The 13,951-nt window shown below is 33.8% G+C and overlaps 1 protein-coding gene across 5 annotated transcripts in view; it reads left to right on the top strand.

Annotated features, from left to right (window-relative positions):
- Positions 1-13,951, top strand: part of LOC111509193 (scoloptoxin SSD14) — a 53,329-nt gene that overhangs the window by 16,750 nt on the left and 22,628 nt on the right. For all 5 annotated transcript variants that reach the window (XR_012464393.1, XM_074170563.1, XM_074170565.1 and 2 more), the window contains exons 3-5: positions 9,472-9,692; positions 11,167-11,362; positions 12,987-13,187. Coding sequence is in view for 4 of the 5 variants with exons in the window: in XM_074170563.1 (XP_074026664.1) it covers positions 9,472-9,692; positions 11,167-11,362; positions 12,987-13,187 (618 nt within the window). In the remaining variant the exon portion in view is untranslated. The remainder of the gene's footprint in view (positions 1-9,471; positions 9,693-11,166; positions 11,363-12,986; positions 13,188-13,951) is intronic.

Here is a 13,951-nt window from a genome sequence, read left to right as displayed (position 1 = left end):
AAACATGAAAACGAAACACAATCAAACATATAGGATGATACAGTATAAAAATTGAGAGATGATTATGAAAGCCTCTTAGATAAATTTGATTATATGGAGCAAGAAAATAAAAAAATAACGTGAGAATATTCAACTTTCCAGAAAATACCAGAAAGAAGTAACTGAACTGTTAACTTCGAAGATACTTACGAAATTGAGTGATGAAGACATAATACTCTGTCACCGCATAGGAAAAGGAAATGAGAACGGAAAACCACAAGGTATACTTCTGAAACTTCGAAGTCATGAGTTGCGACAACATATCTAACACAACAAGAAATGTTTGGAAGGGACTGGTATTATAGTCAGGGATGATTTAACCAGGTTGCGAGTCGAAGTAATGCAAAATCAATCGAAAAGACATCCATGAAACAAGTGTGGACCGAAGCTGGAAAATCTATATAGACCACAATGATAAGATTTCTATCATAAAGAATCTCAATGACTCTCACAAAGTGTTCCCTTATTAAATTTGATTAACTTTAGAAATTTTGAGTTGAAATTACTTTTGTATTTCATCATTATTAATTCTTCTGAAATTCACTTATCTCATACAAAGCTTCCATTTTTTGTTTTCTATTGGCTCGAAATAAACTGCAATGTTTGAATTGTTAGAAGTGTTAGATGAGCAAAAAGATGTGAAAACTTTTTTTGAGATGCCAAAAGGCCACAGATGCCAAAAGTGAGGAAGTTGGTTTATTTCACTTTAATATTATAAGCATAAAAAAATATTGACGAACTCATGGTATATATACAGAATGCTGAAATCTAGATTCGTTAAGTCATTTTCAGATTACAAACGATTCAGTATATCAAGTAAGTCGAATAATAATCAAAATGATGGTGTCATGATCTATGTCAAAGATGCACTACCAGTTTATGCGAATATATATCTTTTATCAGAAACAGAAATATTGGAAATTACAATAACAGTTTTTAATTCAATATTCGGTATATCTGCTTCATATCGGCCTCTCTTAATCAATATTAGAACATACATGAAAGAAATATCGGAATATTCATCAAATATAGAAAAGCTCAATACAGAAATATGTCTAGGAGATATTAATATTACCCTTCTCAACAAAGCTTCTAATGATGATAACAACAACAGAAATATTTGAAGTGAAACCAGTTTTATATCATATAATAATGAATTAACTTTGTTTTAGAAGTATCGAAATCTATTAGTGACAATATAATCATTAGGTAACAAAAATAAGCTGAAAAACTATCACTACTCCCCTCAGTCATTGAAACGAACATAACAGATCATTTTACTACAAGCCTCATCAATAAATTGCAATAGATGATACTTACGAAAACAATGATCAGAATTCTAAAACTAACTACTATCATCAAACTATCATCAAATTATGAGAAATTGAACACTCTTCTTCAGAAGGAACACTGGTCAAACGTTAAAAATTGTAATGACGCCTATAATAACTTCCTCATAAAACTAGAAGAACATATCAATATTTGTAATACATATGAAAAAATTACTAATAAATTCCGCAAAATTAAACTTTGGATTACTCAAGGCCTAATAGAATCAATGAAATGTAGAGATAAGATAAAGTTAAAATGATATAAATAATAATATATCAAACAAATAAATGAAGAAATATAAAATAGGTAACATCAAATTCAGTAGTAAGAAATCAATAGTTGATAGAGATAAAGCACAAGCTTTCAATGAATATTTCACTGAGATAGGATTAAAAATGACAGAAAAAATGTATAAATTCTGTAACACACCACCAGACTTCTTGAGTAATACATCTACTGCAAACTCGCTATTTCTCTTTCCTGTTAAAGAAAACTCGCAAGAAAAGGAGATTAGAGAAATTATTTCAAAATTAAAAAACAATTGTGCTCCTGGACCCGAAGAAATCAACACAAAATTGATGTCATCTGATCAAATCACTCACACATATGGCCAAACTTACTTTCAAAACAGAAAAAATACCAACACAATGGAAAGAGTCTATTAGGGTTACTCACTAATACAGCGTGACTCACGGTCGATGGTAGGTTAGACGTTTCTGGAAATCGCAAAGCATGATTTTTCTGAACATTCCACCTCTCACATTTCCTTACCTGTTCTATCGATCTGAAATATTTTCAGCATTGCGGCGTAGCCACTTCTATCAAAAAGTCCTAGCAATTATATTTTTTCAAATGGAACACCCCGTATGTTAATACATTTTTGGGATCGCTCTAGTATTTCAATACTTTTTTGTTGATAATGTCCTATACCTATATCTATCTGTTTTCGAGATAAAAAATAAATTGTGCTAAATATGGTCCAAAACATAGCCTTAATTGAAATTAAGTACATCAGTACTCTCAATTCATGAAAAGTTGATATTTCAATGATAGTTTGAACAAACTCGAAATATTCAAATAACACCAAGAAATCGACTCCATATCATACAGGCCGTGCTAAAATTACTATTATTTCCATTGTGCATAAAAGTAGTCGAAAGTTCATTTTTTCAAATGAAACCCCCTGTATATTACTCGATAAATTGAAAGATGGTAAAAAATGCTTCAAGATGATATGCATGCCCTTATAACTAAATCGTCAAGTTTTCTTAATAAAGCCGTTTTTGTGGAAAAATAGTTATTCACGTTTTACCTACAAGTGTTGAAAGTGGCATTTTATTTTGTGAGTGGGGATTATTGCAAAACGAGCGTCAGCAAGTGGAGCAAACTCATGAGCAAAATAAAATCACTTTTAACAAATGTATCATACACTTTTTTTTTGTATAACGTTACTGCTGATAATAAAAAAAAAATAGGGTCCATGGGATTTGAACACACGATATTTGGATTACAAGGCATATGTTACAACTACGTACGCCAACTCACGTTATTATTATTATTATAGAATTATTGTTTAGTCATGAAGGACTTTCTACAGTTGGACTGAATACTACTTCGTCATCGTCAGTAACTTCACAGGGATTTAATATATTGATTATTTAAACGAAGTTCTTATGAAATTATTTATTATACACGGACAGTGTGATCAAATCATTGCCAGAACTTGTAGAAAATTCAACCAAATGTATCCTGAATTAACACCAATAAACAGAGGAAGTTTGTAAGATTACAAAATAATTTCCTTAATTATGGCTCCATGTTAAAAGCGCCTTCAACATTACCAAAACCTGTTACTTCAAATGAGGATAATACTGTTAACGTTTTCGCATATTTTTATGCATATCCAGAAGCTTCCATTCGCAGTGCAGAAAAAGATTTAGGTGTATCACATGCTTCAGTACAACGAATTTTGAAAAATCACGGAATTCATCCGTATAAATTCAATAAAGTTCAAGCTCTAAAAGCAGAACTCTTCGAACGTAGAATGCATTTTTGTGAATCCCTTTTGATTCATACACAGGAAGATCAGGAATTTTTGTCAAAAATAATTTGGAGCGACGAATCAAAATTTACGAGAGATGCTATTTTCAATAGACGGAATAAACATTTTTGGGCTGATCATAATCCTCATGTTACAAAAGAAATGGTTTTTCAGGAAAAATTTGACCTGAGTGTTTTCTGTACTCTGAAGAACAATAAAATTAGTTTTTTTATTTATGAAGACACAGTGAATACAGAGAGATAGCTCCAAATATTATGGACGACTGTAACCGATTTTCTTGAAAATTTGCCTTTAGAGGAATATAAGAATTCGTGGTTTCAACTGGACGGAGCGCCAGTTCATTCCACTCAGGAAGTTTCCAGGAAACTTGACGAACTCTTCGACGATCGTTGGTTTAGGCGTTTAGGGCCGTGGGATTGGCCACCAAGATCACCCGATCTCACGCCACTTGACTTTTTTTATGGGGTGTTTTAAAAGAAAGGGTATACAGTACTCCAGTGCCTACCAAAGAAGAATTGCGACGGCGAATAGTGCGCAGTATTGAAGATCTGGATCCCCAGGAAATTGAAAAAGCAACCACAAGTCGCGTACAAAAAATTTTTTGAAGTGTTTAGAATGTAATGGACAACATTTCCAGCATTTATTGTGAAAATGTGATATTTTGTTTACAATTTTGTTATTTTGAATCATCCTATTCTCTTATTGTCTGTACTTTCACATGTTTTAGCCCACAAAATCTTACTTTTTACCTAGAAATGACTGATTTTTGTTACAGTTGTTCCCTGGAAACTTTGAGCCATAGTTAAGGAAATTATTTTGTAACCTTATAAACTTCCTTTTGTTCATTGGTGTTAATTCAGGATACATATGGTTGAATTTTTTAGACGTTCCGACAATGATTTGATCACTTTGTTCATGTGTATAATAAATAATTTCATAAGAACTTCGTTTGAATAATCGATATTTGCATTCATTTTCGAAGATGATTCGTATCACCGTCGATAACTTTTTGTAAATTATTTATAAAAGTAACCGAACTGCTATAAGCTTGATAATTCCTCTGCTACCTAAATCCAAATTCTAAAAAAAAACTATGTTTCTAGAAGAAGCGACTTTATTGAGAAAACTTGACGATTTACGTATAGGGACATGATATATCATCTTGAAGCATTTTTCACCATCTTTCAATTTACCGAGTAATATAAAGGGGTTTCATTTAAAAAAATGAACTTTTGACTACTTTTATGCACAATGGAAATAATAGTAATTGTAGCACGCTCTGTATAATATGTAGTCGATTTCTTGGTGTTATTTGAATATTTCGAGTTTGTCCAAACTATCTTCAAAATATCAACTTTTCATGAATTGAGAGTACTGATGTACTTAATTTCAATTAGGGCTATGTTTTGGACCATATTTAGCACAATTTATTTTTTATCTCGAAAAAAGATAGAGATAGGTATAGGATATTATTAACAAAAAAGTGTTGAAATACCAAAGCAATTCCAAAAATACAGGGTGTTCCATTCAAAAAAATAAAGTTGCTAGGACTTTTTGATGGAAGTGGCAATGCCGCAATGCTGAAAATATTTCAGATCGATAGAACAAGGAAATGTGAGAGGTGAAATTTTCAGAAAAATCATGCTTTGCGTTTTCCAGAAACGTCTAACCTACTATCGACCGTGCGATAGGAAATTTTGCGAAGATGATGGAACATGCCCTGAAAACACGATTAATAGATTCATTTATTCAATAAAAACCAAGTCATAACAGAGATACAATTTGGTTTCATTAATAAAAGCAACGGCCCGGCATAATTGCAATAAATACTTAGCTATTTTTAAAGACTTGGCCAAGGCTTTTGATACGATTTCTCACGAAAAATTGATAAATATACTCTATACATATGAAGTTCGAGGCCCGGCAATTGAAATCTGCAAAAATTACCTTGTCACACAGAAAAAAAAGTTTTAAAATTGACAACAGCATCAGTTCTTCTCGTGAAATTTCTATTGGGGTACCACAGGGCACAGTTTTGGAACCCATACTATTTCTGGTCTATATCAACATCATAGCCGAAATCAAAAACTTCAAGGGCCATCTCATCTCATATGCTGTATACAAGTATACAACGAATCCGAATGAAGTTTACAAAACAAAATAATATCAATCTACTCAACCTCAATGTCTCAAAATTAATATTCATAGCATTTTCTCTACAAAGAATTATATTTGTGAATTAATGTTCATATGTTATTTCTGTGATTTTAAATATAATTTTTTATGTTATTAACTTCATCAGACTCTCCGTAATGTCCTGTCAATAGATCTCACCAAACAGATAGCCCTGATACAGATAGCCCTGATACAGATAGCCCTGATTTATAGCACGGGTCGTAAACGACCCGTGCTATAAATCTGTCGTATGACAGGCCAGATTTTTCAAACTATTTTTTTGATGTTCAAAAGGCTCAAATCATTAAAAAAATAATTAAACAAAATTTTTGCTATTAAAAAAAATAGTGAGCGCTAATAGGCTGAATAATGAGTTTCCAAAGGTATCAGTTTTACTTGATGTAACATCCCAACCACACAGGTACCGAAATTAGAAGAAGACTATTCCGATTCACAAATCCAAAAATCCATCCAACTTCAGCAAGCCCGTATCTCACATTTCAAACAGTTCGATGAACTTTCTAACATTTATATGGAGTTACAGACAAAGTAAGCCGAATTCTGAAGAGATACGATTCAAGAACAGTATTAACAGCCAACAGTCAAATTTCTACTTTTCTACGAATACCTACCGATGCAATACCAAATGAGGTATAGGGTATATACGAAAAATCGTGTTCCAGAACTTACATTGGCTATACCAACAGGAGAATCTCCAACAAAGCCTATGAACATTAGCTTGCTGTCCCTAAATCAGATTCAGCCTCATCCCTCTTCAAACATCTTCAACAGGCCACATAATAAGCTTCGAGACCACCAACACCATTGTCATCAGTTGAAAAAACGTCTCAACTGTCTCAACAATTATTATCTGGTAACACCTTGTATCACATCTTGTTTCTGAATTTACATCCTACTGCATAGTAATTCTGCATAATGGAGACATATTTTGCCAAACGCCGGACACATTCTTATCGCGTGTCTGGTATCACTTTCAAGGTACATATAAATATTCTCATTACTCTTAGAATCGAATTGTTGATGAACTTTCATATATTTTTCAAATTTGTTATAACTGTAAAATTGATTATTGATATCACAACAATGCCGGTGAATTCTATTCTATTTCGCAAACAAATCTGTATATAGGTATTGAAATTTCCGATTATAACAAAATAACCCGATTATGACATGAACTCGAATTTCACTTTCACTTCAACAGTACATTTCTTTATTGCTCCCCGTTTTTTTTTTGAACAGGTCACCTCAAAAAATAGAAATTTAGGATAATGAAATTGATGCATGAATACTTCATTTTGAAATGAAATTGACAGATGAAACTTTTAAGATGGCGACTGGGCGCCGTCTGGGAAAAAAAATTAAATAGAAAAGGGGATCTTGTGAAATATTATTCTGAAGCTACTGACGAATACTTCACAACCCTAGAATATGAAGTCAATATCTTCACCTACTACAAAATGGCGGAACATTTCCTTTTTATCTGCCATATGGCAATTCCAACAACCCGACGGGGTTTGTTCGGGTATCTGTATCTGTAGAGTAGGGAGGGTGAGTGTAAGCCCACGCACTTAGACCACATGTGACCCATTGTACATCCTCCCGAGGAGTTGTCCTTCTAGGTCATCGTCCATCCTGTCCTTTTCAGGAAGGTGGACAGGTCGCTGGGAGACATCTCCTTAATATCGGCAGGTGTAGGCCAAGACTCGCCGAACACACACTCTCTTATTGACGATAACTCTGGGCACTCGCACAGGACATGCTTGACAGTCTCATCTTCCTGTTCACACATCCTGCATAGAGGTTTGTCCACTAGCCCCATATTATGTAGGTGTTTCCTTAGCTGACAGTGGCCAGTCAGAAATCCTACTGTGAAGCGTAGATTTTTCCTGGTCATCGCCAGATATTTCTTCGGCGCCAGCTTCCCAGGGTCGCCCAAGGTGATCCTGGCAAGATTACATCTTTTGATTTCATCCCATCTCTTTGAAGATGGAGCATGGGTGTAACATTTGACTATTTCCGCAATTGTCGAAGTCATCAGGCCGTGGGTGCCACTGGGTCCTAAAATTCTTAGTCCAGCCGCTTCCTTGGCTAAAGAGTCGGCAATGCGATTACCTTCACTCCTGTCGTGCCCTTTAACCCACCTCGGTTTGTTCAGGTATTTTTTGTTTATAAAAACAACAAAAAATGTCAGTACGACAATGAACATCATTGTTCAGTTAGAATACTCTCATTTAGTTTTCGGTTTTACTAGTAGAAAGGTACCACGTCAACAATGGTCAATTCTCGTTCATTGGAAGACAAAATTGAAGCGATATTTATTTACAGTGCTACGCTACCGAAAAGATTCTCAATGTTCGTTTTCCGAATCGTCCGTCCGATCTGTAGAAAATATTTGAGGGAGCTTGTATCCAAATTGAAAACTACCGGTGGTGTACATAACAAAAAGCCCCCAGGCCATCCGTCCATTCCGGAAGAACAGCAAGTGCAAATAATTGGTGAGATGGTAGGAGTAGAACAGTCTACTCCTTTCTTCGCGAATGTTTGTTAGGTGTCTCCTTCAACTGTGTGGAGACTTTTGAAGAGGAATAGGTATCATCCATACAAAATTAAAATGGTACACCAATTAATTGAAGATGACCCTGATCGAAGAACAGAATTTTACGAAATTATGGCGGAAACCATTGCAAGGCATCCTACCATCTCCACAATATTTGTTTTAGTGACAAATGTACATTTTTTCAAACAGCAATGTTCACAGACAAAATTACCGTTATTGGAGTGACACTAACCCTCATGTTTTCCGGGAAACACATTCTCAATACTCAGAAAAAATTAACGTTTGACCAGGAATATTGTGAAACCATATTTTAGGACCTCTATTTATTGATCAAAATTTGACAGGTTAACTGTATTTGAATATGGTAGAAACCACTGTTGACCTTCTCATCACTGAAATCGTTGAAGCGAATAAGGATGAATTAAATATGGATATTGTATTTCAACAAGATGTAGCACCACCACATTACTCCAGACATGTAAGAAACTATTTGGATACTACTTTTCCCGGTCGTTGGATTGGCCGTTGAGATCCTACAGTTTGGCCAGCCCGCTCGCCATATTTGACACTTTTGAACTTATTTTATAGGGTTATTTGAAGCGATAGGTATACGTAACTGAACCTGCTTCAATATTGGATATACGGCAGAGAATAATAAATATTTGTAGAGATATTGATGTTACTGTGTTCGAAAATGTTCGGCGTGAAATATCGTATAGGCTGTTCATATGTCAAGAAGTTCAAGGCAATCATTTCCAGCATCTTCTGAACTGACCTCAAGCTTATTACCTCATTTATGTAGTTAAATGTCAATGTATTCAGGCAATTATTAAAAATTCTGACATTTTTCAGTCGTTGAAGATATTGACACCATATTCTAGGGTTGTGAAGCATTTGTCAGGAGCTTCAAAATTTTGTCACAAAACCCCCTTTCTATTTAATTTTTTCCCAGAAGACGGCGAGTCGCCAACTTGAAAGTTTCATCTGTCAGTTTCACCTAAAAATAAATTATTTCTGCATTAATTTCACTATCCTTAGTTTTCATTTTTTGAGTTGACCCGTTCAAAAAATAATAGGGGGTGGGACATTAAAGAAATGAATAGTATACATTTTGATCAACATTTCATTATCCACTAATTATTATCATTCGAAATCATATTCATTGTATGTCCATTGACTTCATGTTATTCATGTACAAATAACCGCTTGTTCGTGTGCATTTTTTCATTTACTTTACATTTGAGATATCATTACAATCCGTGTAATTATAATTTGTTATCAACAGAAATATATTGGAAAAAGGAGGAAATGCAGTCGATGCTGCAATTGCAGCACTGTTTTGCGAAGGAGTTGCCATGCCACAATCTATGGGATTGGGAGGTGGATTTCTGATGACAATCTATAATAGAACAACTGGGGAAGCTTGGTCACTCAATTCCAGAGAAAGGGCTCCAGCCGCTGCTCATCAGGATATGTTTCATGGAAATGCTGATCTCTCACTTAATGGTGAGCCATATCATATCTATTTTCCCTCATTCAGTGGAGTGACTATTATATTATAACTGCACAGAAAATAAAGAATGCCCAGTATAGTATTATATGTCCATCAACAAAAGGTTTATTCAAGGGAACTTTCTACATATTTCAAATACATGTTTTTGAGAATTTGAAAAATAACAGTGGAGAATTATAAGAAAAACGTGAACTGAAATAAGATCAAATTTGGTTCAGGAGAAAATAACGAACGAATAAACAATGAAGTGAATCACATAAAATAATTAAAAATAAGTGAAAATATGAAAATACACAATGCATAGTCAGTCTAAGATTATTAAATTATTCCACGAGAGCGATTCATTTCAAGAGAATTATTTTTCTTGAAACTTTTGGATGCGACTTAAATCATTATTATATATACTTTATTTTCCAAAGAAAAAATTTTGTTGACAAAGTTAGTGAATGAATATAAAAGAACACATGAATGTCCTATGAATATAAAAATATAGATAAAATATAATGTAAACTAAATTATAAAAACACTGAATAAGAAACTACATATAATGATTGAAACATACATACATATAAAACATGATCGGTATAGAACTCAGTCATACTGTAATAGGGTCTACTACTCAAAATTTTTTTAATACATTTTCTGTACTGATTGGTATCAATATTTATCACTTCAGTGTAACTGGGCAGATGGTTATATATCTTCACACCATTGTATAATAAGGAGTCCTTGACCAGAGAGTTGCAAGGGATAGGTAATTTTAATTTTTTTTTTGCATGCTCTGATGAGTTGTATAGTGATGGGTGGTAACCTCAAGTTTCACAAGATGTTTCTTGATTAAACACACTGTCTTCAGACTGAAAAGAGCTACAACCGTAAAATCTTTTTTATCTATAAACAGTTGCCTGCATGAGTCACGAGGTTTAGCGTTGCACAAATATCGTATAGCTCTCTTCTGCGATACAAATACAGACTACAGCAAATTAAGGCTACACACACCCCAAAAAGGTATACCGTACCTTAAGTGAGACTCTACCAAAGCGTGATATGCTGTTTTTGCAGTATAAACTCCCAGTTCTCTAGCAATAACTCTCACTGCATAACAGCCGGTAGAAATTTTACTTTTCATTTTTTTGATGTAAGCGTCAAATTTTAGTCCACCGTCTATATACAATCCCAGAAATTCAATACACTCTCTGTTCTCAATGATAACATTTAACATTTATGTTAGAAATATTAAGGGAGAGTAGATTGGAATCACACCAAGACTTGCTTTTTTGTATACCATGAGCTATTGTCTCATTCAGTATATCTATATCTTTACTATGCCACAATATAGTTGTGTCGTCAGCGAAAAGAGTGAATGTTCCAGATATACTAATGTTCATCATTGTCAGATTTTTTTGAAAAGACATTGAATACATATCAAAATGCATAAATATTCCTTCAATTGATTTTCAATTCAAGGTGGGTTATCCGTGGCTGTTCCAGCTGAACTTAGAGGTTATTGGATGGCCTACAAAAAATTCGGTGGTGACGTACCTTGGAGAGATTTGGTGCAGCCTACTATAGATATGTGTAAAAACGGAATATTAGTCACACCGTATGTAGGTAATGTACTGAGAAATTATAAGGAGTCATTATATGCTGATAAAGTTTTGAGGTGAGTCCTTGCAGAATCATCAATGTCAAATTAATACCGAAGATGAAAAAACATTTGGAAAAATATTAAAAAAAGAAAATATATTAGTAGAAAATATGTTGATAATTGAATGTTTTCATTATTCAATGAATTTTCTTTGTAGAAATATGATGGATGAAAACCACATGAAATTTAAAAATAATTAAACTCAATTTTCTGTCACTTCATGCCTTGAGGAAAAAATGGGTGTATTTTTGTCAAATGATCCAATATATTTTTAGTCATTTCATCAATTTTCATTTGATGAAAAGTAACTAGATATGAAAGAATGATGATATAGTTTGTCAAGAATAGAAAAAAGGGTGAAATTTTTGCGGCCTGCGAATGGTACAAAGCATTCTGAGGAACAAAGATGCTCATATTTGCGATTGAAATTGTCTCTGCTTAGTGTAGATATACAGTCTCCTGAATGAACTGTGAAACCAACGTACAAAGTCCCCAATATTAGTCCATCTCATTATTGAATTCAAAATAATTTTGGTGAAGACAGGAAATGAGGGCTATTAAGATAATTTTTGGAATAATGAGGTTAGTATTCTTTTGAGTTAGAAAATTATGAATAATGGTTATGCCATTAATCGGAGAAATGTTTGGAATAAATAAATGAAACTTGCTTTGAATTAAAAGGTTGCTTTTATTTTACTTTCAAATATGTACATTTTTCATACTTAAATTGAACGCAAATACGGCAAAAAATTTCTAAGAATGGAACAATTACAAACAAAACAATACAAAGCAAAAAATCATAAAAGGCAAAGAAGCAAAATAAAAAAAAAATATCTTAACCTTCGGAGGAAGAATATTCGCTAAGGTCTGAACTGATGTAATCTGGTTCAGTATCACTATCTTCCTGCACGTTGATTATCATGTCGTCTGCCATGAAATCTAATGTTGATTCCTTTTCCATGAAAAACTGTTCTAAACTTTGAGTATGCTCACATCGTTTTTTCACTCAGTTTCAGAAAACATACTAAAAAATTCATCGCATGATCTTTCCACGGTCTTCAAGCTAAAATCTACAGTCGAAGCAATCCTTTATCAAAACCATCTAAGTTAGCTTCAGCTGCGGATTTCTTTCTTTTCATATTTGGTGCCAAAAAATCAGCGGCTTCTCCATTCTCAATCCATTTCATTTACTTTGAAATTTTTTGTTTACTGCTTATAATTACGCCAGTTACCATAGCAGCTCTTTCTTGATCTTTTTTAAAGTCCGTTACAGGTTTATTTTCTGCCACTTCTCGTTTCAAAAAAAATTACATTGGCTTTCCTCATTTGACTGGTCAGCACTTTACAATTTAGGTTTGAGTCAAACTCCATCCTGGTTAAGTTACAATACTCAAATTGTACCTTTTACGCTTCATTTCTGCTCGGACTATACTCTCGTTTAATCCGCGATGCTCACATCACAACAGACAAATTCCACTGACTGGGCTGTGGGCGTTTCCACTCCTGTCTTCTGCGCACAGCTAACGCGGTCTCAAATTAAGATTTTGAAACTTTTTTCTATTCTTGACAAATTGTACAAAACATATATGAATGGATAAATATAACTTGGAACATTTCAAACTCATTTTATTTCGAATAGGGAGATTTTTATCAAACCGGAAACAAACGACACTTATTCCGAAGGAGAGTATTACACCAGACCAAGATTAGCCAGAACTCTAGAAATAATAGCAGAGGAAGGTGGGAATGCGTTGCACAATGGATCACTCACGGAAGCTTTCGTGCAAGATATCAGAGATCATGACGGTATAATAACGGTGGACGATCTTAAAAAATACACGTAAGTCATTTCCATTTGCAATAAAAATTATAATTATGGTAGAAATTAAGGCATATTTCATTGGTTGTTGAAATGCTTCACATATTGTAACCATTCAACTCAACCGCAATTGTAATCTGTGAGCACGGTAGTTCAGAGTTCAGAATGAGTCAATCATTAAAAATAGTCGGACGTCAGCCAATGCTCACCTTCAAAGTCTTATTAGACGAGTTGAATGAGTTAACTGGTACATATCTATGATCGAATATCATTGTGAAAAGAAAACACTGAAGAAAAACCAGAAACACCTCAATTTGATTCCCTCATGATGTTCAAGTAACTATATCTTCAACTATTCATGAAATAAGACAATGTTGTTAATCTGGTTGACATTAATAAGAAAACTGACTTGGGACAATATATTTTCGGCAGAAGTTATTATTGTTTCGAATTTTGTCATATACACAACCCTTCGTTGTGTATATGAGTGGGAATGCTTCACGTCAGCTTTCATTCAGTAGTGTACGAGGGTGCTACAAAGAGATGAAATATTAACGCTTTGAGGAGAAAAAAAATTAGATAGATGATATACTGATAATCAGGTGGAATTATCAAAGTTGAAAGTTAATGTACTATCCTGGTTAGACTAGACGGAGGCTATGTTTCCACGTTGAATTCATAGCTTAGCTCGGTCCTCATAGTCAGATAGAAACAGAAAAGATGAATCTTCATTTGGCTAATTGCTAAAGACAAGCTTTTGTTGGATAGGCTAAACTTGGCTAAAG

Source organism: Leptinotarsa decemlineata, unplaced genomic scaffold (assembly GCF_025532065.1).
Source record: "Leptinotarsa decemlineata unplaced genomic scaffold, Ldec_3_MD MMD2_P_RNA_scaffold_9, whole genome shotgun sequence".
NCBI classification, from domain to species: domain Eukaryota; kingdom Metazoa; phylum Arthropoda; class Insecta; order Coleoptera; family Chrysomelidae; genus Leptinotarsa; species Leptinotarsa decemlineata.
This window is presented reverse-complemented; position numbering and strand designations above follow the sequence as displayed.